At 48.4% G+C, this 19,828-nt stretch overlaps 4 protein-coding genes across 4 annotated transcripts; 3 read left to right on the top strand and 1 right to left on the bottom strand.

Moving 5' to 3' along the window:
- On the top strand, positions 1–4,302 carry LOC8055217. The gene is made up of 2 exons (XM_021464254.1): positions 1–581; positions 830–4,302. Exon 2 carries the CDS (start codon positions 915–917, stop codon positions 3,966–3,968), a length of 3,054 nt encoding a protein of 1,017 aa, XP_021319929.1. The 5' UTR covers positions 1–581; positions 830–914; the 3' UTR covers positions 3,969–4,302.
- On the top strand, positions 5,100–11,060 carry LOC8067014 (chloride channel protein CLC-f). Its single transcript, XM_002445897.2, has 9 exons — positions 5,100–5,651; positions 6,698–7,100; positions 7,366–7,560; positions 8,414–8,868; positions 8,945–9,049; positions 9,124–9,357; positions 9,469–9,687; positions 9,784–10,016; positions 10,610–11,060. The coding sequence occupies exons 1-9, from the start codon at positions 5,313–5,315 to the stop codon at positions 10,680–10,682; spliced, it is 2,256 nt and encodes a 751-aa protein (XP_002445942.1). The 5' UTR covers positions 5,100–5,312; the 3' UTR covers positions 10,683–11,060.
- Positions 12,167–15,935, bottom strand: LOC8055216. The gene is made up of 4 exons (XM_021465750.1): positions 15,325–15,935; positions 14,214–14,863; positions 12,560–12,724; positions 12,167–12,438 (listed from the first exon to the last, which is right to left on the bottom strand). Exons 1-3 carry the CDS (start codon positions 15,933–15,935, stop codon positions 12,606–12,608), a joined length of 1,380 nt encoding a protein of 459 aa, XP_021321425.1. The 3' UTR covers positions 12,167–12,438; positions 12,560–12,605.
- LOC8067013 lies at positions 16,881–19,617 on the top strand. The gene is made up of 3 exons (XM_002445896.2): positions 16,881–18,111; positions 18,984–19,144; positions 19,286–19,617. Exons 1-2 carry the CDS (start codon positions 16,986–16,988, stop codon positions 19,103–19,105), a joined length of 1,248 nt encoding a protein of 415 aa, XP_002445941.1. The 5' UTR covers positions 16,881–16,985; the 3' UTR covers positions 19,106–19,144; positions 19,286–19,617.

Raw genomic sequence — 19,828 nt, 5'->3', positions numbered from 1 at the left:
TCCCTGCTCGCCTCCCTCCATAGGGAATGCTGCTGGTCTTCCCTTCTCGCAGTGGCGTGGGTGGAACTAGTAGACCCTAGCAGGATTGGAGACTCACTCGATCCTAGCTTCACATTTTCCTTGCACCTTTTGATGCCACCCACATATGGTTTCCGTCTTTCCGATATGAGTAGAGTATTTTTGTGATAATGATGATTTTTTATTAAGGGGCTGCCTGGGGCTGGTGGCTGCTGGTCATCTCGAGGGAAGAGGAGAGAGGGAGGGAGGAGCCCTTGTACTTTGCTTTGGCATGAATGGCAATTTCCTCCCTCCTAGGACAAGGTCACAGTCACACTCCTCACAGCCGCAGCCCAGGAGCCGGCCGGAGGGAACAGCAAGGGGATAGTTCCACCCATCCCATTCAATAGCTCGAGTGGGAAAGGCAGGCAGCGAGACCGTTTTTAAAATCCAAAAATCGACCCACCGCCCAGGCTCCTGCCGTCCGTTCCTGTGCTGTTCTTCAACTTGAACCATCATGGGAACCATCCTCGCCTGCTTCTGATGTGCCTGGATTCTTGAAAGCCCGCTCGCTGCCGCCCCCAGTGAGTTCGCGTTCCTCCCCCATTTGACCTGTTTCCTCAATCTTTGTTTTTTTTTTGATTCCTGAGTCAAGACTCAAGAACAGCATCTTCAGATTGCTGCGTGTTATTGCTACACTCTTTTGTGCTGTTACTAGTAGTTTTCTGAATGAGATGCGGTAGTATATTCTTTGTTTCTCTGAATATTTTTTTGGGTGGATTCTAATAAGGCTATGTTATTTTCTTCCCCTTTTGCTCCAAATGTTTGATAGGGAAGGGAAGGAAATGAGGTGCGCCAGATCGTGCGGCACTTTCCAGCAAGCTTCCGAAGCTTTGTGATTCGGTGGTAGCCAAGCCATGGAGGACGACGACCGAAAAGCGCCGAGCTTTCTTGATGTGCCCAAGGATATTCCCATTGCCACCACCAAGCCCCTCACCATCCGGACCAGCGCCGCCGCCGCGTCCGGATGCGGCGGCGGCTCCGACCGGTCCTGCCCCATATCACCGGCCATCTCCATCACGCCGCACCTCTACTCGCCGTCGCCGCCGTCGTCCGCCTTCGTCTCCGCGCTGCAGTCCCCGTACATCTCGCCTCGGGTTCTCGACCCGCCGCCTCCTCCTCCGCCGGCGGCGCCGGAGCCGGAGCCTCAGCGGCGGCAGGAAACCAAGGCCGCCGCTGCTGCCGGTGCCGGCGCCAGCGCCACCACCACCGCGGCGCCGTCGCCGACGTCGTGCTCCAACGGGTCCGATATCGACGCGCCCAGCGCGTCCCGCACGCCGCCGTCCGAGCGCTACGACTCCAGCGGCATCGACGCGGCCAAGATTTCCGACGGCGGCGGCGTTGGAGGCGCTGGGCCCCTGCTGCCGCCGCGCGTGTCGTTCTCGTTCCCCGTGCCGCGGGTGTCCTTCACCAGGGGCTCCGTCGCGTCGCCGTCCTCCAACGCCAAGCTCCGCAGCTGCGACGTGTACATTGGCTACCACGGCAACGGCGGCCTCTCCAGGTTCTGCAAGTGGCTCAAGTCGGAGCTCGAGCTGCAGGGCATTGCCTCGTTCGTCGCCGACCGTGCCAAGTACTCGGATTCGCAGAGCCACGAGATTGCTGACCGGATTATTTGCTCCGTCGCGTTCGGCGTCGTGGTGGTCACCATGTCCAGTTTCCTCAACCCTTTCAGCCTCGAGGAGATCAGATTCTTTGCTCAGAAGAAGAACCTGGTGCCTATACTGTTTGACACCGAGCCAGCAGAGATTGCCGGGCTTTTTGATGGTAAATTGGAGGATAAGGAAGGGAAGGAAGCGTTTGAAGGGCTGATGCGATGTCATGAATTCAAGCTTGAGGCGAACGAGAGCAATTCGAGAAGCTGTGTGTCGAGGACGGTTACGCTGCTTCGGTCCAAGCTTGGACGGAAGAATATCGCCGAGAAGGAGAGTGAAGCTTCTGAGGGCCTGCCTTTTCCGCGCAACCGGCATTTCGTGGGAAGGGAGAAGGAGCTGAGCGAGATTGAAGGCATGCTCTTTGGGTCGACAGTGGATATCCAAGAAGTGGATTGCCCTAGGGCTTCCAGTACAAATGAGAGATCAAGCGGTGTGTCTGATGGATTTGCTGATGAGGATAGTGATACCGCGAGGAAATCTAATGCCAGGTACATCAGTTTGGAGATGCGCAAGTGCAAGGAACCCACACTGGAGGCTTGGATTGACCCCGTGATTGAGTTATCATCTGGTAAAAGCAGAAGCCTGCAGAAGCAGAGATCAAGGCACAGGAGGTCAAGGTTTCGGTGCAACAGCAAGGGCTATAGCGGTGCCAATGTAATATGCATCAACGGTTCTTCAGGCATTGGCAAGACTGAACTGGCATTGGAGTTTGCTTACAGGTACTCACAGAGGTACAAGATGGTACTGTGGATTGGTGGTGAAGCTCGGTATTTGAGGCAAAACATACTCAATATATCCATGAATTTGGGACTGGATATCAGTGCTGAGGCTGAGAAGGAGAGGGGTAGGATTAGGAGCTTTGAGGAGCAAGAGTTTGATGCATTCCAGCGGGTGAAGCGGGAGCTGTTCCGCGACGTGCCCTATTTGCTCATAATTGACAATCTTGAGAGCGAGAGGGATTGGTGGGAAGGCAAGGATCTCCATGACTTCATACCGAGAAACACTGGAGCAACACATGTCATCGTGACAACACGTTTGCCACGCGTGATGAATCTTGAGCCGATGCAACTGCCACAGCTCTCGTACATTGATGCGATGGCCTTGATACAGGGGAAAAGAAAGAAGGACTATCCGCCTGAGGAAACCGAAGTTCTCAGAAAGTTTGATGAGCGGTTAGGCAGGCTGAGCTTTGGCCTGTGGGTCGTCGGTTCACTGCTATCTGAGCTCATGATTTCTCCTTCCACTCTACTTGAGGCTGTTGATAGAATATCATTGAGCGAGAATTTGTTTCCCATTGGTTCCAATGACGATGGCTTCTGCCGTAACAATTCTTTCTTGATAAAGGTCTTGGTCTTCTGTTTTGCTTTGATGGACCGAGCAAAAGGAGGAAGCCTTACGTCCAGAATGGTCATTGCTGGTTCTTGGTTAGCTCCTGCTCCTGTGTCATCCACGCTATTAGCTGCAACAGCGAGCAAGCTACCGATGAAAGGCAGTGGTATGCACCTGTTTGGTGAATCCCTCAAGACTGCATTTCTATGTGGCACACACTGTTTCCTAGCTCCAAATGGACGGAAGGCTGAGGTGGAGTCAGCGCTCCTGCTTGTTAATCTTGGGTTAGCAAGAAAGGCAAATCGACATCCTGGTTGCTGGATCCAATTCCATCCTATCACACAGCTCTTCGGCAAGATCAGGGGAGGTTTAGCACCTACAACTGCAGCAGTGAATGGTGTGATGAGGGCTGGAAACCCCTCAGTATACTCTGACCACCTATGGGCTAGTGCCTTCCTCGTGTTTGGCTTCAAGTCTGAGCCACCCGCAGTCCAGCTTAAAGCAGTCGACATGGTCCTCTTCATCAAGAAGACGGCGCTGCCCCTGGCAATTGACTCCTTCATGTCGTTCTCGCGGTGCGGCTCGGCTCTGGAGCTGCTCAAGGTGTGCACCAACGTCCTCGAGGAGGTGGAGAAGTCGTACGCGTCGCGGATGCAGGACTGGAACCGCAGGTCGCTGTGCTGGAGGAAGAAGCTGCAGCCGAACCACCGCGTCGACGAGTTTGTCTGGCAGGAGGTGACGCTGCTCAAGGCGACACTGCTGGAGACGAGGGCGAAGCTGCTGCTCCGCGGCGGGCTGTTCGACACTGGCGAGGAGCTGTGCAGGACCTGCATCAGCATCCGGACCGTCATGCTCGGCCATGGGCATGCCCAGACGCTGGCTGCTCAGGAGACACTGGCGAAGCTGGTCAGGTACAGGAGTAAGATCTGAGATGAGATGATGTCCAAGACCCTCGCATGCTCCTTGTATAATGTGACATCCCTCTGCTTTAATACAAAGGGTTCAGAAGTTATCACGCCCTTTTTTTTTTCTGAATCTGGCAATACCACTAGCTACAGTTTTGTTAGCGATCATCAGTATACTAGCCGAGGTCCATGATGCCATGTGTAACTTATTTTAGCGCAGGTTGGGGCCATGTGTAAGTGGAGGTGTTATGTACAGTACAGTCCATCTGCTATTTGGTAGAACTTCATTTTCGTCTCTTACTACAACCATTGAGCTTCCCAGGCTGAACTTTCAGAAATGAAGATGTTCTTCCTTTAAACATGAGTTCAGATTTGGTGAGCAAAGAGCCGCATCATGCCATAAAGTTGCTGGAAAGTTCTATGTTTCCTCCAAAAAAAAAAAACATGCATCTATGGTCAAATCTGAATGCCCAACAGCAAGAATCTGTAGTCTTTCTGCAAGGTTTTCTTTGTCACCGCACCATCATCATCAGGTGGGTGGTAATATAGCTATGAACAGTCCTGTTGCTTGTTGCCTGATACGCAAATTAACTCTCGTGGTGTTTACAAGCTCAGCTTTTGATGCAAGGATTGCCGGGGAAAATGGCGACGTCTGAGTCTGATCTCGCGACATTTCACCCAACGAAACGATTCTCTTTCGCCGAAAGCAAATACCAAGCACAAGGGAAGCAGTAGTAGAGGGAGGCTAGCATCAACAGGCGCCGCCCTTTTGTTCGTCCAAAGGATCTTTCCATGCTTTTGAGAGTTTCGTCTACATGGACAGCACGACGACATGTCTGCACTTTGACCACGACGACGAGGACAATGGGTGTTGTTGATCTGGCTGGCGATCTGCCACCCGATTTGTGAGAGAGTGACATACTGACATGCCTGCACTCCCAGACCCAAGTGGGCTGCAGCTGCAGTGGAGTGGAGGCCTACCAAACCAACTCGTGTGGTCAATGGGCCGGCGGTGCCTGTCTTTGTCGGCCCAACACACCCCACCCCACCCCACCCCGACGATGACCAGCCCGAGGCGGGCGCCTGCTTGCGAATACGAGCTCGCACGGGGGGCTATTTGCAAAACACGCGCGCACCCCACCCAGCCCGAGCCCGAGCCCGAGCCCGACCCACACGGCCACACCCACCCAGCTTTGCTTTCCTCGTCCGCTTCCCCTCCCCTCCCCTCCCCTCCCTGCTCCGTCTCCGCCCCCCATCGCCAACCGCCGACGAGATCCGGCGGGCGAGATCGCGGGACCCGTACGCACTCTCATGCGATCCCGGTGAGCCCGGGCCTTCCTTCCCCCCGCCGCTGCCGTCGCCTGTCGCCATGGCGGGGAGCGACCTCGAGCCGCTGCGCACGGGCGCGGCGGCGCTGCCGTCCTCGTCGGACCCGGACTCGCCAGCCGCGACCCCGCGCCGGAGCCGCGTGAAGGACCTGCTGCGCAACCTGGACCGCCGGCTCTCCAACCGGAGCCGCGGCGGCGAGGGCGTGGGCGTGGGCGCGGCCGCGGGGCACGGCGGCGGGGAGGCCGGGGTGTCGCCGAGGAGGGGCGAGGAGGATAGCGACGAGCTTGGCGACGGCGCGCCGCCCGAGTGGGCGCTTCTGCTCGTCGGTTGCCTCCTCGGGCTCGCCACCGGCATCTGCGTCGCCGCGTTCAATCGCGGAGTGAGTGTCGAGATCTCTGCTTGTAGGGGAATCGCGTTGTTTCTTACGGAAATATTCTGGGGCATCTTTTTATTTCCTACCGGTATGCTAGTGTTAATTAGTTTATTACCCGTTAGGATCGTGATTTGCTCTTTAGGATGCTATAAGAGTTTTTTTTTATATAATATGAAATGTCATGCCGTGGGTTGGTAGCATGTTTCACAGTATTTCGATTTCGACTCTGCTGTCTGAGGCTGAGTTTGCAGGCAGAGTCATATGTTTAGTGCTACTGACTGCCTCATTTTTTTTTTGCCTCCTAAATATGAAATGTCATGCCGTGGCTTGGTAGCATGTTTCACAGTATTTCGATTTCGACTCTGCTGTCTGAGCCTCTGAGGCTGAGTTTGCAGGCAGAGTCATATGTTGTATTTTAGTGCTACTAACTGCCTCATGTCTTCTTGTTGGCCATTTTTGTGAACGACTCTGTTTTCTGTTTTATGCTTTCAGTTGATCAGATAACGCCTGGCAATACTCAATTCATTAGGTGGATAGCTATTTTGTTTTCCTCAGAATGCGCATAAAAACAAAAGCCACTCACAGACACAGAATTTAAGCTAACAATATGTAAAGATGACTCAATTTGTTGTTTACTATTTAGTGCTACCAGTGAATTAATTAACATGATTCTCAATTTTCTGAGTCACTGGTCTTTGGAGTGATATCTTGATGATTCCATACCATTTGGTGTGGATTTATTATTCTATACAATCAAGGTGATTTTATCACCTGTTTGCTCTCTTACTGTGATCTTGAGCCACTGACAATTGGTTAGCAATTTCCAATACAGGGTTATATCTATATCTGTTGCACATCAGTTGTGCTGTGTACTTAAGCCAGCTATTCAAATCAAAAGGAGAATATCTTACTTTGGAAGAACATATAGCCCTCGTATGAGGGCTATACAATTGTGTTTGGCTGTGTATTTTTTTTATTTACACAAAGTTTTTATTTGAACCTTCCCAAATGTCTGTTACCCTGTCTCAGAAGTGCCTGCCTGGCTTTTTCAGGTACATGTCATACATGAATGGGCATGGGCAGGCACTCCCACTGAGGGTGCTGCTTGGCTTCGTCTGCAGAGGCTTGCTGATACTTGGCATAGGATATTGTTAATTCCAGTGACTGGTGGAGTAGTTGTGGGTATGATGCATGGATTATTGGAGATTTTTGAGCAGATAAAGCAATCGTTATCATCTCAAAGGGAGGGTATTGATTTCATGTCTGCGATTTTTCCCACAATCAAAGCCATCCAAGCTGCAATTACTTTAGGGACAGGGTGTTCACTGGGGCCAGAAGGACCCAGTGTTGATATTGGTAAATCGTGTGCAAATGGGTGTGCTGAAATGATGGAGAACAATAGGGAGCGTAGAATTGCTCTTGTTGCTGCTGGATCAGCTGCTGGAATCGCTTCAGGTATTTTGATTAATTATCTATTCCGTTTGTGATATGGACTCAATGGATCAAAAATGAATGGGATGTGCTTCCAGTTTTGTTTCAGCTTGCTAAGATATTTGCCATTTTTATCTCAAAAACAAAATTGTAATTTTCTTTAGGAAGTGGGAACATGGGATATTTTAGGAATAATAAATCTTTTGCTTAAATTCCTTTTAATAACCGTCATGCTACTGAGTTTCTTGCCCTATATCCTCCCCTAACTTGTGTTACTATGTTCCTTTAGGTTTCAATGCTGCAGTTGCTGGATGCTTTTTTGCTATCGAAACAGTATTAAGGCCACTTCGAGCAGAAAATTCTCCACCATTTACTACTGCTATGATTATATTGGCATCAGTTATATCATCAACTGTTTCCAATGTTTTGCTAGGGGAAAAGGCAGCATTTATTGTCCCGACGTATGAACTAAAATCTGCTGCTGGTATTTTACCTTATTCTGATCATTTTTGGTGTTAATAAGGTAGATGTTTCTTAGTTACCTTCAAGTATAGGGAAGCATGTGTTGTCACCTTATTTTTTGCTCTAATTTCCATCTGTATTTTTGAGATAATTTCAGTGTGTCATTATGTGATACCAGTCTGGCATTGCTTTTTTTTTGTGAAATGATACCAGTCTGTCATTGTATGATACATGGCCTGTCACTTTTTGCGCTTTTGCTATTTTGAGAAACATTAATGTGAGTGAAGATCTGTAATCAACTTTGTTGCGAACTTCTGATTGTAAATCATTTATAGCTATTCTTCATTACCATGCCATCTCATGTCTCCAACTTCTATATTTTCCTCCAGCAGCCTGTCTAGCATTCTCTTTTTGAAACCTGGGAACTCAAAATCTCAAATAAAGATTATATTTCCTACTTTAGGCTCTAGTGCCCAATCGAACTTTATCTGACTCCTTAATTGTCCTCTAGGCTTATGGTAAGAGCTAGAACATTTTTTCTTTTTGCTTTTTCATTTTGGTGTTAATTGCTTTCCCAGGAGCAAAAACAGATAGTTGTATTACCCTTCTGTAGTCTTTTAATAATCAAATGTGGCAGGTTCATGGTTTTGTTGCTGTTCTATTTACCACCACGATGCAGCACGTGTGATTCCATGTAGAAGTATTTACAACTCTGTTTTATTAGTGTTTTCATGAGCTAGCATTTTTTTATTGCCATTTAGAATTTGGTACCTTGCAATACTTTGTGGTCTAACATGAGCTGTATTTCTCCAACTTTTTTATTGTTAATGTTACTTTGTTTCAACATAAAACTGACTAAGATATATATTCTCCAGAGCTGCCACTCTACCTTATTCTGGGCATGCTTTGTGGTGTTGTGAGCGTGGCATTCAGGCAGTTGGTTGTTTGGTTCACTAAGACCTTTGACTTGATAAGGAAGAAGTTTGGCCTTCCTGCTGTAGTATGTCCTGCTCTAGGTGGTCTTGGAGCTGGTTTAATAGCTCTAAGGTATCCTGGAATATTGTATTGGGGTTTCACCAATGTCGATGAGATTCTACATACGGGTAAAAGTGCTTCAGCCCCTGGAATCTGGCTCTTGGCTCAATTAGCTGCTGCGAAAGTTGTAGCAACGGCACTTTGCAAAGGTTCTGGTCTTGTTGGTGGCCTTTATGCTCCAAGTTTGATGATTGGCGCTGCTGTCGGTGCTGTTTTTGGAGGCTCAGCAGCAGAATTAATAAACTCTGCGATTCCAGGTAACACTGCTGTCGCACATCCTCAAGCTTATGCACTGGTAAGTTTCTTATCTTTTGTTACTCAGTTGAACGCTTGATAACTCCAAGAGTGTGCTAAATTTTCATACGATTTAGGTGGGAATGGCTGCTACGCTGGCTTCAGTGTGTTCTGTTCCATTGACGTCTGTGCTGCTGCTCTTTGAATTGACTAAGGATTACAGAATTCTACTTCCTCTAATGGTACTGTGCATTGGGTTTGCATTTTTTTTACTGCCCTGTAATTCAATATATTCATTATTTGTGCTGATTAACAGGGAGCTGTTGGTTTAGCAATATGGGTGCCATCTGTTGTAAATCAATCTGGTAGCAAAGATACATTCGAGGCAACATCACCTCGTCATGGCTATTCGTCACTGTTACCTCCCACAGATAGAAATGAGACAGATTGGAGGCGACAAGATGGAGACGATGTGGAACTCGCAATTCTAGACGTTGATCCCTACCACTATGGTAGTAACAATGAGGAGATGCTTCTTGATGACTTGAAGGTTGATAATTGAAGTTATTCTCGTTTTTGTCTGTACAAAGTTATATGATTAATACATTTGTGAAATGTGATGCTCAAATTATTTTGTAACTTCCTAACATCACTTTTCCAGGTATCACAAGCAATGACAAAGCATTATTTGAAGGTCACAGCTACATTCACTATCGAGGAGACTACAAGGCTTATGCAAGAGAAGCAGCAAAGCTGTGTTGTTGTTGTAGATAACGAAGATTTTCTTGAGGGAATTGTAACATTAGGTGACCTTCGTCGTAAAGGATTTGTGCCAAGTGAAAACTCTGATAGTACCCAGGCAAATTCATCGACCTTGGATGTATGTAAACTGCTCATATTGTCGCTGCAATTTTAGTCCTTCCTGTTATTTACTCATTATGTTAGCACTACAAACATTTACTTGGCACCTTCGCAGGCAAATTCTTCTCTTGTGTCATCATGCCTCACTCGAGGTTTTCAGTTCCATGGCAATGAAAGAGGGCTAGTGACCTGCTTTCCAGATACAGACCTGAGCACTGCCAAGGTTCTTATGGAAGTTAAAGGGATTAAACAACTACCAGTAGTCAAACGTGGTGCTGGCCGTAGAAATGATGGGAGGCGTAAGGTCCTTGGCCTTCTTCATTATGATTCAATAGGATGGTGCTTAAGGTGATACCTTTTCCCTGTTTATGTTTTTGGTTTATTACTTTACTTGTCTTATTTAATAATCTGCTTCTTGTTTTCTATGTTAACATATATTTGCTTTGTTAATGAGATATAACCAAGAGTAGTTGACTTCCACATGTACGGTGACACAACCAGGGTTTGGAAAACTTGAAAGTAACTAGATGAAAAACTGGAGGTGATCATGTTTTGGTTTTCCAGCACCCATTCTTCAGGGCTCAGATACCCTGTAGACCTCCTCTCTTATCATTAATTACACCAAAATTCTTAGAAAACCTTGAAATTTGCAAATCTAAAATTGAATTTGAGAGGAACAAACTGTTTTGGCACCCAGATACCTCACACAGAATACTGAAAACTTAGGATTCTGTTTTCTGGGCCCTAAAGTTTCTAGCACTAAATACTACCAACCACCACATTTTCCCTAAGAGCCTGATTGTAGAAGCATTTCAGCATTTGACTGTAACTGAACAAGTGCGAGGTAACTGATTGACTGACATAGGAGAATCCTTGTGCTTCCTAGTACCTTACAATAAAAATAGTCTGATGCTAATGTTTGGGCTGTTATCCATCTGCAGGGAAGAGCTTGAGCGGTGGAAGGCACTATACCAGAGAGAGAATTTCCAGCAGTCAACAGTTAATGGGCACTGAATATGTGGAACTGCTGAAATTTTGTTCGTGCCTTGTAGCCAAGAAGATACGAAATATATAAAGCGACATTCCGACAAAACTAGGATTAACTTAGAACGCATCTGTCAAAGAGTCCCCTCGTCAACTGTAAAGCCTCGAGTCTTACCAATATATGCATTTTGTATCAAACATACACATAAGAGGTTTAAGAGGTGATGATCCATATATAAGAGACGATGTGTGTGGTCTGCCATATCAGATTTCGTTGTGAAGTGCTGAAGTTCGGACATGGTATTGTACAGAAACCTGATTTGGTCGCCCTTGTTCAGTGCAAGAGGTTGCTACTCAAATTATGGTTGCTGGAAGAGAGAAATTACAAGGATTCTTTTCGTTAGGACAGTCATTTGATCTTCCTACTTTGTTATTACTCCTTGGATCAAAACAAATGGCGTTTGGAAAACTTAATTAGTAGTTCAAAATAAACTAATTTGTTTGTTCTACTATGATATACTTTCTCTATGCCTGCAAAGAAAGTCGTTTAGGACGACATGGTCTTAAAAGCGTAACTTTCACTCTTTGTTTTTATAAACATATTTATCAAAAAGTGATATGTATATTTTTATAAAAGTATTTTTCAAGATAAATCTATTTATATGGTTTTTATATTTTTAAACTTAACAATTTAAAAGTTATTCATAATTTATATTCTCAATATTTGATCCAAATCTTGTCGAAAATAACTTTTCTTATATGTATAGAGGGAGTACTTAAAATTAGAGTAATCCATACACCGTATTTTCTTGTGGTGCATAATTATTGTTATTAAAGCCTTGTTCAAAACTGGCTATAATTATAGTTTTGTCATCTATACCTAATCTATACCTTAATACGAAAGAGGCAAAATTTCAGGCAAAATTTTCGTCTGGTGATTTTTTCGTCTTATAAATAAAGTACTTGTTTTAATAGGGTAATTGCTGGCCAAAGTTGTATCTTCGTGAAACGAAAACACGCCAAGAAAACGTATGGACAAAATCACGTGCATCCGTGCACCTACCGGCTTTGTTATCGAAAAGATATGGAAAGTATTTTTTTGCTGATTTATTGTGAGAGGAAAAATACTGTTAAATGATTAGTAAATTCGGTTAATAATCTCAAACGAATAGACACTTGTCAACCAGAAAAAGAAACTAAGGCCAAGACAACATGCGCCCTGGAATCTGATCATTTTGAGGTGCTCAGATGCCAAACCACGGTCAGATTAAGATCTCTCATATTGGATGCAATTACCTTAGTGTTGCTGGCCCCTACTTACTAACTACTATGATTGGATGTCTGGATTGGATCATGCAGGACTCCGAGACCCCCTACGTTGTCACTAATATATGCGCAAACCAAGCGAATGGATATCACTTACCTGATACCCCCCCCCCCCCCCCCTCCTCGAAAAAAAACATGGAACACCAAATGCAAGGCACAATATATAATCAGTCGCCCAAGACAATATATGATAGAATCACATTGCAGCTGAAAGTCACCAGAATCAAGCATGATCCAAGTCACACCTGATGATCAAGTAATGTTCCATCAGAGAAGGGCCAAGATCGATCGTAACATTCAGCAAAATAGCACAAGTAGTGTTCCAACAGCATGCCATGGACAGAATTGGAGCTGCAAACTGAACGTGCAGCCAGACCCCCAAAGCATGTCACCGGCGCTGAGCATGCCATATCCCACCCAAAACATGTTACCAGCCTGAGTCCAGCACTGCTAGCTAAACCTGGATCAAAAGGAAATTTCGGCAAAACAAAGTCACATTAGTAAACGCCTGCCTTGCATAATGTGGGAGAGTTAGAAAGAGCAAACTGAAACCATGTATGTGCGTGTGGAAATGAGTTAACCTAGTAGGGAATTAAACAGCTGCAACCACTTCCTCCCATCCTGAGCTCATCCAATGAATTTCATCCTCATGTTACCAACCAAGTGGTAATCACCGGGCATTTTCGTCGATGGCAACGCTTTGGTTGGTTCAGATGAGCCGATGTCAGACGACCAATTCACCAGTCCTTCAAGTGAACCAATACTTGTCAGAATACAACAAAAGGCATTGCACGAGTGTGGATTATTTATGGTGGGTCAAGCTAAGCTCAATCATTGTTTGGATAGCCATGCGTGTAGAAAGATGAAATGTTTTACAAAATAACTAAGATGAAATGTACAAGCTAGAATAAACATTACAATATTCATATACAAATTAAGCAGTGAGACTACAAATAACTTGTCTCATTGTGATCAAGGATTTAGGTAAAGCTTTGGCTGCCTAACTCAATGCAACATAATGTGACCAAAAGATGTAAACACCTACGCTACACAAAACCACAGCACATAACCAAAAGTGCACATTTCCTAAAGTTAGGTAGCCTCAACTCGTGGTAGCACCAAGAGTAATAACTAATCTAATAGCACATCACCAGTGAAGGAAGAGTACAGGTATCTCAGCATCAACTATTGAAAGAAAATATGTCAGCACTATAGACTCCGAACATATAATTAGCACTCCTTGATCATCAAGTACAGTGCAAGAAATAGACATATAATTGGTTTTGATCATCAAGCACATCACTTTAGTACTCCTTGCCAAGAAATATCAGCATAGATCTTGAACTTAAGCACATGAAGGAATATTTTGCAGACATGTAACCATGAAACATCTACAGCTGGTGAATGCATCGATCAAGCTATCAGCAGTAGTATATATGTCAGTTGTTAGTGAATGCAGCAGGCAGAAGTGATCAATCAAAAGCCAAGAATTTGAGCAGGAATAACTTCACTTCAAATGGCATTGGCCATCGAACTAACTTGATCCGACCATTTATACCACTACAACATAACATTATTTGCATACAAAGCACAAGGCTGAAGTAAAGCATGTCCTACAGTAGCTAGTTTCAGTTTGTGTTAGCATCAATATAATATCTCAGTCATCAATTTTAAAGAGAATATGCCGAACCAATTTATGCGCTCCAACCAAATTAAACATCAAGTATAGCAAATCAGCATAAACTTGGTACTACGATTATCATGTGCGTCGCTTGAACTTGAGCACATATCAGTAGTGACCTGAAACAGCTACAACTGATCACGCCATGCATGAACTCAATAAACTAAATAGTATATATGTCCGTAGTAAGTAAATGCAGCAGGCAGAGGCAAGCAATCAGTCAAAAGCCAATGCCTTTGCGGATATACTGTATAATTGTGCAACACTGATCCCTGCCTGGACAAAATATATAGCATAGATCATGAACTTGCACAAGCATGAAAGAGAATTTGGCAGACATGTATGTCGAAACCATGCAGCTTACGATTGGCCACTGCATATTGACCAAGGTATGAACTAGAGTAAGTGAATGCGGCAGGCAGAGGCAAGCGCAATCGATGAAAAGGCAGCACCTTTCACAACAATATAGATGAACATCTAATAAACAGCAGGGCCAGAGATGAGAATGAGCCGAGATAGTGAGATCAGGGCATGAGGCAAGGCACGGCATATACCTGAGGAGACTGCACGAGGCAGCTCCCACGCGCGGACGAATCGGTTGGCGATCTCGTAGTCGCGGGGAGGTGCCACCAGGTGGTAGCGGTCGCACTCCACGACCTTGCGGGCGGGCACGTCGACGGCGAAGAGGTAGTCCTCGAGGAAGAAGTAGACCACTGCGGGGTTGTGGGGGTGGATGAGCGCGAGCACGGGGATCTTCTTGGGGAGGCCAGTGGCCTTGTACGTGTCGTCAGCCCAGATGTCGGCGAAGGTGGCCTCATGCTCCAGCATCCACTCCGTGGCGTACGGGTGGGGCAGGGTCCAGACGGTGACCTTGTTGGGGGCGCCTTCCCGGCGGTAGGTGTCGACGAAGCGCAGGCTGCCGGCGCTGATCCCGACGTAGCGGAGCTGGTCGAGCACCCCCCAGGCCTCCCTGCTCTGGAGCACGCAGGGGCGGGGCAGCGGGACGAAGCTGAGCACGGGGTAGTCGGCGAAGGGGTCGGCGGTGATGACGCCCCAGGAGTAGTCGGCCCACCAGAGCCTGCCGTGGAGGGCGAGCGTGCGGAGCGGCGCGAGCGGGCGCGGCGGGAGCGGGTAACGCACGCTCTTCTGGACCCACTCGCCGACGTCGAAGTAGTAGCAGCGGAGGGTGGCGGTGTAGGGTTTTCTTTTTCGGCGAAATTTCGTCGAAATTTCCGAAATTTCGCATTTTTCAGTGAGGTCCGAATTTTTTTTGTATCGGTCAAATTTTTCGGTTAAATTCATGTTTCGCTTCAAAATTACTCCAAACAACAATAAAATGACCCACCATATCTTCTAGTCTTATCAAAGCCCTAAATTTCTTCAAAATTATTTAATTTTCTCACTCACATATTTGGTGACACTAGCATATGCAACTCGCCCACCGTCAGTCCGCTATACTACCGCAATAATATATTGTGTTATTTCGTTAATATTATATAAATTTGTGATGAGTCATATATTAGAAAGCTTTTTTAGTAAAATGATGTCAAATTTTTAAAAAAATCAATTTGAATTTATTTAAATTTCATCCGAAATTTCCGAAATGTCCGAAATTTCTTATTTATCGGCAGGTGCCGAAAAAATTTTCCTACCGAAAAAAAATACACCGTGTCGCTGCCGATGAGCGGCAGGAGCTCGGAAACCACGTAGCGGCCGGCGCCGCCGGGGCAGGCGAGCAGGCCGAGGAGCGCCTGGTGCTCGACGGGCTCCTGCGAGGCCGGGTCCGGGAGGCGGAGCGCGGAGCCCGTGGCGGCGTCGAGGACGAAGTAGCGCGGGTCGTCGTCGCGCCAATACATGGACCGCCGCGTGGCGTCCGGGCGGTCGACGTCGACGCGGGTGAGCGGCGCGTCGAGGATCGCGGAGAGGAGGAGCAGGCCCGAGGGGTCCGTGGCGAGCACGAACGGGAAGCTCTGTGGCGTGGGGCGGTCCGGGAAGACGCGCGGGGAGATGGACAGGCGCGACACGCGCGGGGGCGCCGTCAGCGCCAGCGACACGTCGGCGGCGCCCTCGATCTCGGCGACGCGCGGGATGCTGCCGAGGATAACCCACGGCGACGTCGGCGGGGGCGTGGCGGGGTCGGCCGCGGTGGTGATGCTTTGGCGGCGAGCGGGGAAAAGGAGCGTCTTGGTTGGCGCCGGCGCGAGCGCGAAGGTTTTGGCGCTGCCTCGCCTGCAGGCCGCCGCAGCGGAAGCAAGCCGGTGCAGGTGGAATCCCATCACCGCCGCTTCCACCGAGGAGACCTAGACCACTCCACGGAGACCCGGAGACCCGGACGGCCTGAGCCTGACCGGGTGCCAGTCGCTGAGCTTTCAGCTTTTGCAGGGTTGGAACGTGCCCTCTGATTCTGACCTCCTCGGCCGGACGGCCGGGGTGTGCCGTGGTAGGCGGGCAAACGATCCGGTGAATCCAGCAGCCTCCTGTGAAAAAAAATTGTACGATTTTCAATAATAGAATCACATTGCATTGCAGCTGAAGTCATTAGAATCGAGCATGATTCAAGTCACAACTGATGGTCAAGTAACGTTCTATCAGCAAAATAGCACAAGTAGTGAGTGTTCCAACGGCATGCCATGGAGGAGCTGCCAACTGAACCCCCAAAGCAGTGCAGAGCATGCGCATGCCATATCCCACCCAAAATATGTTACCGAACTGACTCCAGCGCTACTAGCTAAACTTGGATCGAAAGGAAATTTTGGCATTAATAAAGACGCATTCGTAAACGCCAGCATGCATAATGTGGGAGAGTTAGAAAGAGCAACTAAAATCACATATGCGTGTATGGGAAAAATGTGTTGACCTATTAAGAAATAAACAATTGCAAACACTTCCTCCCATCCTGTGCTGCTTTCAAAGCTATGAACCTGAATATGTTGGTAATTTTGATTGAAACCATTTTACATTCACGTTGCTTGCACAGGAATCAAAGCAACAGAGCAAGGAAACCAAACAGCTTGGATTCACACAGTTTCTTGTTCGGCGAGGTGAGGAGAGTTTTTTTTTTTTTTTTGGAGAGAACCAAACAGGCCTGTTTGTGGGACCCACGAACTAGGCGGTAGGCGCTCCACCACCGACACGTGGCCGCACCGGTGACATGCTCGAGGGGAAGCAGCTCAAGCTCGTACGGACAGGGGGCTCCACCACTCCACTCCACTCCACGCTCGCTTTCTTGTGATCTCGTCGCGGCGCGGCCACACCCAAACGCCCAAAACCCTCTCTTTTCTCCCCGCTCGCCGGCGCCGCCACCGCGTACCACCACCCTCCGATCGATGGCGCCCGCCACGCCCGACCCCACCCCACCCCCGCCGACGTCGCCGTGGGTCATCCTCGGCAGCATCCCGCGCGTCGTCGAGCTCGAGGGCGGCGCCGACGTGTCGCTGGCGCTGGCCGCGCCCCCGCGCGTGTCGCGCCTGGCCGTCTCCCCGCGCGTCTTCCCGGCCCGCCCCACGCCGCGGAACTTCCCGTTCGTGCTCGCCGCCGACCCCTCGGGCCTGCTCCTCCTCTCCGCGATCCTCGACGCCCCGCTCACCCGCGTCCACGTCGACCGCCCGGGCGAGCAGTCCGTCCGCTTAAGCTACTCCGACCCTCGCTACTTCGTCCTCGACGCCGCCACGGGCTCCGCGCTCCGCCTCCCGGACCCGGACCCCAAGTTGCCCATCCAGCACCAGGCGCTCGTCGGCGTCCTCGCCTGCCCCAGCGGCGCCGGCCGCTACGTCGTCGCCGAGCTCCTGCCCTTCATGGGCACTGACAAGGGCGACCTCCGCTGCTTCGACTCCGACGTCGGCGAGTGGGTCAACAAGCGCGTGCGCTACCCGCTCCCAGCGCGCGTGTTCGCGCCGCTCCGCACGCTCGCCCACCACGGCAGGCTCTGGTGGGCCGACTACTCCTGGGGCGTCCTCACCGCCGACCCCTTCGCCGACGACCCCGTGCTCGGCTTCGTCCCGCTGCCCCGCCCCTGCGTGCTCAAGAGCAGGGAGGCCTGGGGGGTGCTCGACCAGCTCCGCTACGTCGGGGTCAGCGCCGGCAGCCTGCGCTTCGTCGACACCTACCGCCGGGGAGGCGCCCCCAACAAGGTCACCGTCTGGACGCTGCGCGACCCGGACGCCACGGAGTGGACGCTGGAGCACCAGGCCACCTTCGCCGACATCTGGGCCGACGACACCTACAGCGCCACTGGCCTCCCCAAGAAGGCCCCCGTGCTCGCGCTCATCCACCCCCACAACCCCGCAGTCGTCTACTTCTTCCTGGAGGAGGAGGAGCACCTCTTCGCCGTCGACGTGCCCGCCCGCAAAGTGGTCGACTGCGAGCGCTACCACCTGGTGGCGCCTCCCCGCGAGTACGGCATTGCCAACCGATTCGTCCGCGATTGGGAGCTGCCGCGAGCGGTCTCATCAGGTATACCATCGTCCTGATCATCTCATCCCATCTCTGGCTATGCTGCTCAGTGTGTTAATTGGACTCATTAACTCATCGTTCGCTTCTCTGTATTTGCCTGGTCTGGTGCCTCCATTATAATTGCTCTACTAGTTCATGGCTTGATGTTTCTCCCTGAGAAAAGGAAAAAAAGTTCATTGCTTGATTGTGCATTCGCAGCGGTAGATGTTTCAGGATTAAAACTATATGTCCCTGCAGAATTGTCTTTGATGTGCTCAAGGTAAGAGCTACGCTAATATTTGGGCAAGGGGTCCTGAAGTGATCCACATGATGATCGATAAATAAACCAATTATGTCTTGCCTCCTTAGATGGTTAGAGTGTTGAAATTGATTAACTTGTTTTCTTGATGCTATTAGACTACTTTATTATAGTTTTTGTTAACCACAAGTTGAGAGTACGGAGTAAGTTTTTGTATGGTACATATTAACACATGCATGCTTCATCTGTGAATAAAATGTTTGTGTTGTGTATATTGGTGGATCTAGTTAGGCATCCATCAATGCCTTTTCTTACACATAACACATATTTGATCACCAAAATTCAAGAATAATTTGTTGATCGATCACAAGTTGAACCTGAAATCACTAGTCATCAAAGTTATTGTGATGTTTCATTCTTAATGGACCATTTTAGAATCTGATCACCATAAGCTTCCTATTAGTTCCTACACATCTGCTTTTGAATTTTATTTCCTGTTGCTAGCAGGCAGTATATATTTTGTACCTAGGAGCAATTAATTAGGCTATCCAAATAGTGTTGGAGAGAAATCCAAATTGGCGTAAAGCCTTTGTTTTGACTGCTGAGTTTTGACAAGTGTTGGTTTTGCTTGAAGGGCCAGGCAATTGGTCGAGTGACATTGGCTTGACTGAACCAACTGAAGCAGCACCACCGTCCCGGCCAATCCCTGGCGGTTACCACTTGGTTGGCAACACCAAGCAGACGTTCATAGGATGAGCTGAGCAAGGGGTTTGAAGCTGTTTAATTTCCTTTTAGGTGAACTTGCATTGTTTCCTCCACACTGATGTGAATATGTGGTCTCATTTCCTCTGCATATCTACCTTCCCACAATTGATGCATGCATGCAGGCTATGCAAGCTGCTGATTTCTGTTCTGCCCAAATTTCCTTTGATACAGGTTAAGCAGCAATGCATGGGCTCAAGTTATGTTATGGCGACGTGTTTTGGCTGGGACGGTCTGTCTTTTGGGGGGTTATGCTGCAGATGAACTCATCGTCTCTGCTACTTTCGTCAGATGGCAATATGGCATGCTAGCCGTTGGAACACTGTCTATGTTGCCTGAATGTATTCTTTGATCGAACCCTCGTCAGGTCGAAGTGGAACACTACTCGATCGCCATGTTGTGGCTTTTGTTTCTCTCTCAGATTACGGTAACTTGAAACGCAAAGCTATGCTATGATATATGCCCCGATCCTGGGTGACGAATTGGCCCTTGCATTTGCTGTTTCATGTTGTTCTCTTTGTGGTTTGTGAAACCTTACTCTTTCATTAGTGTTAGCGTGTGTGCCTTGGATCATGCCTGATTACGGTGACTTAAGCTGCAGACTGCAGTGCCATCTGAACTGATTATTGTTCAACTCCTATCTGAACTGTGAACTCAGACTTGACAAACAACTCAGGACGTGGGGAAGGTCAATCAATCACATAATTAGTGCTTTAT

Source organism: Sorghum bicolor, chromosome 7, assembly GCF_000003195.3.
Source record: "Sorghum bicolor cultivar BTx623 chromosome 7, Sorghum_bicolor_NCBIv3, whole genome shotgun sequence".
NCBI classification, from domain to species: Eukaryota; Viridiplantae; Streptophyta; class Magnoliopsida; order Poales; family Poaceae; genus Sorghum; species Sorghum bicolor.
This window is presented reverse-complemented; position numbering and strand designations above follow the sequence as displayed.

What these genes read in the sequence shown, in the direction of transcription:
- LOC8055217 (XM_021464254.1), top strand. Translation starts at nt 915, where the DNA reads ATGGAGGACGACGACCGAAAAGCGCCGAGCTTTCTTGATGTGCCCAAG.
- LOC8067014 (XM_002445897.2), top strand. Translation starts at nt 5,313, where the DNA reads ATGGCGGGGAGCGACCTCGAGCCGCTGCGCACGGGCGCGGCGGCGCTG. An exon ending in TCGCCGCGTTCAATCGCGGA is followed by an intron (nt 5,652 to 6,697) that starts GTGAGTGTCGAG and finishes TGGCTTTTTCAG; the next exon opens with GTACATGTCATACATGAATG. An exon ending in TGAACTAAAATCTGCTGCTG is followed by an intron (nt 7,561 to 8,413) that starts GTATTTTACCTT and finishes TATATTCTCCAG; the next exon opens with AGCTGCCACTCTACCTTATT.
- LOC8055216 (XM_021465750.1), bottom strand. Translation starts at nt 15,935, where the DNA reads ATGGGATTCCACCTGCACCGGCTTGCTTCCGCTGCGGCGGCCTGCAGG. An exon ending in CTCATCGGCAGCGACACGGT is followed by an intron (nt 14,864 to 15,324) that starts GTATTTTTTTTC and finishes TCGCCGAAAAAG; the next exon opens with AAAACCCTACACCGCCACCC. An exon ending in GCCTCGTGCAGTCTCCTCAG is followed by an intron (nt 12,725 to 14,213) that starts GTATATGCCGTG and finishes GTTCACTTGAAG; the next exon opens with GACTGGTGAATTGGTCGTCT.
- LOC8067013 (XM_002445896.2), top strand. Translation starts at nt 16,986, where the DNA reads ATGGCGCCCGCCACGCCCGACCCCACCCCACCCCCGCCGACGTCGCCG. An exon ending in GCCGCGAGCGGTCTCATCAG is followed by an intron (nt 18,112 to 18,983) that starts GTATACCATCGT and finishes TTTTGCTTGAAG; the next exon opens with GGCCAGGCAATTGGTCGAGT.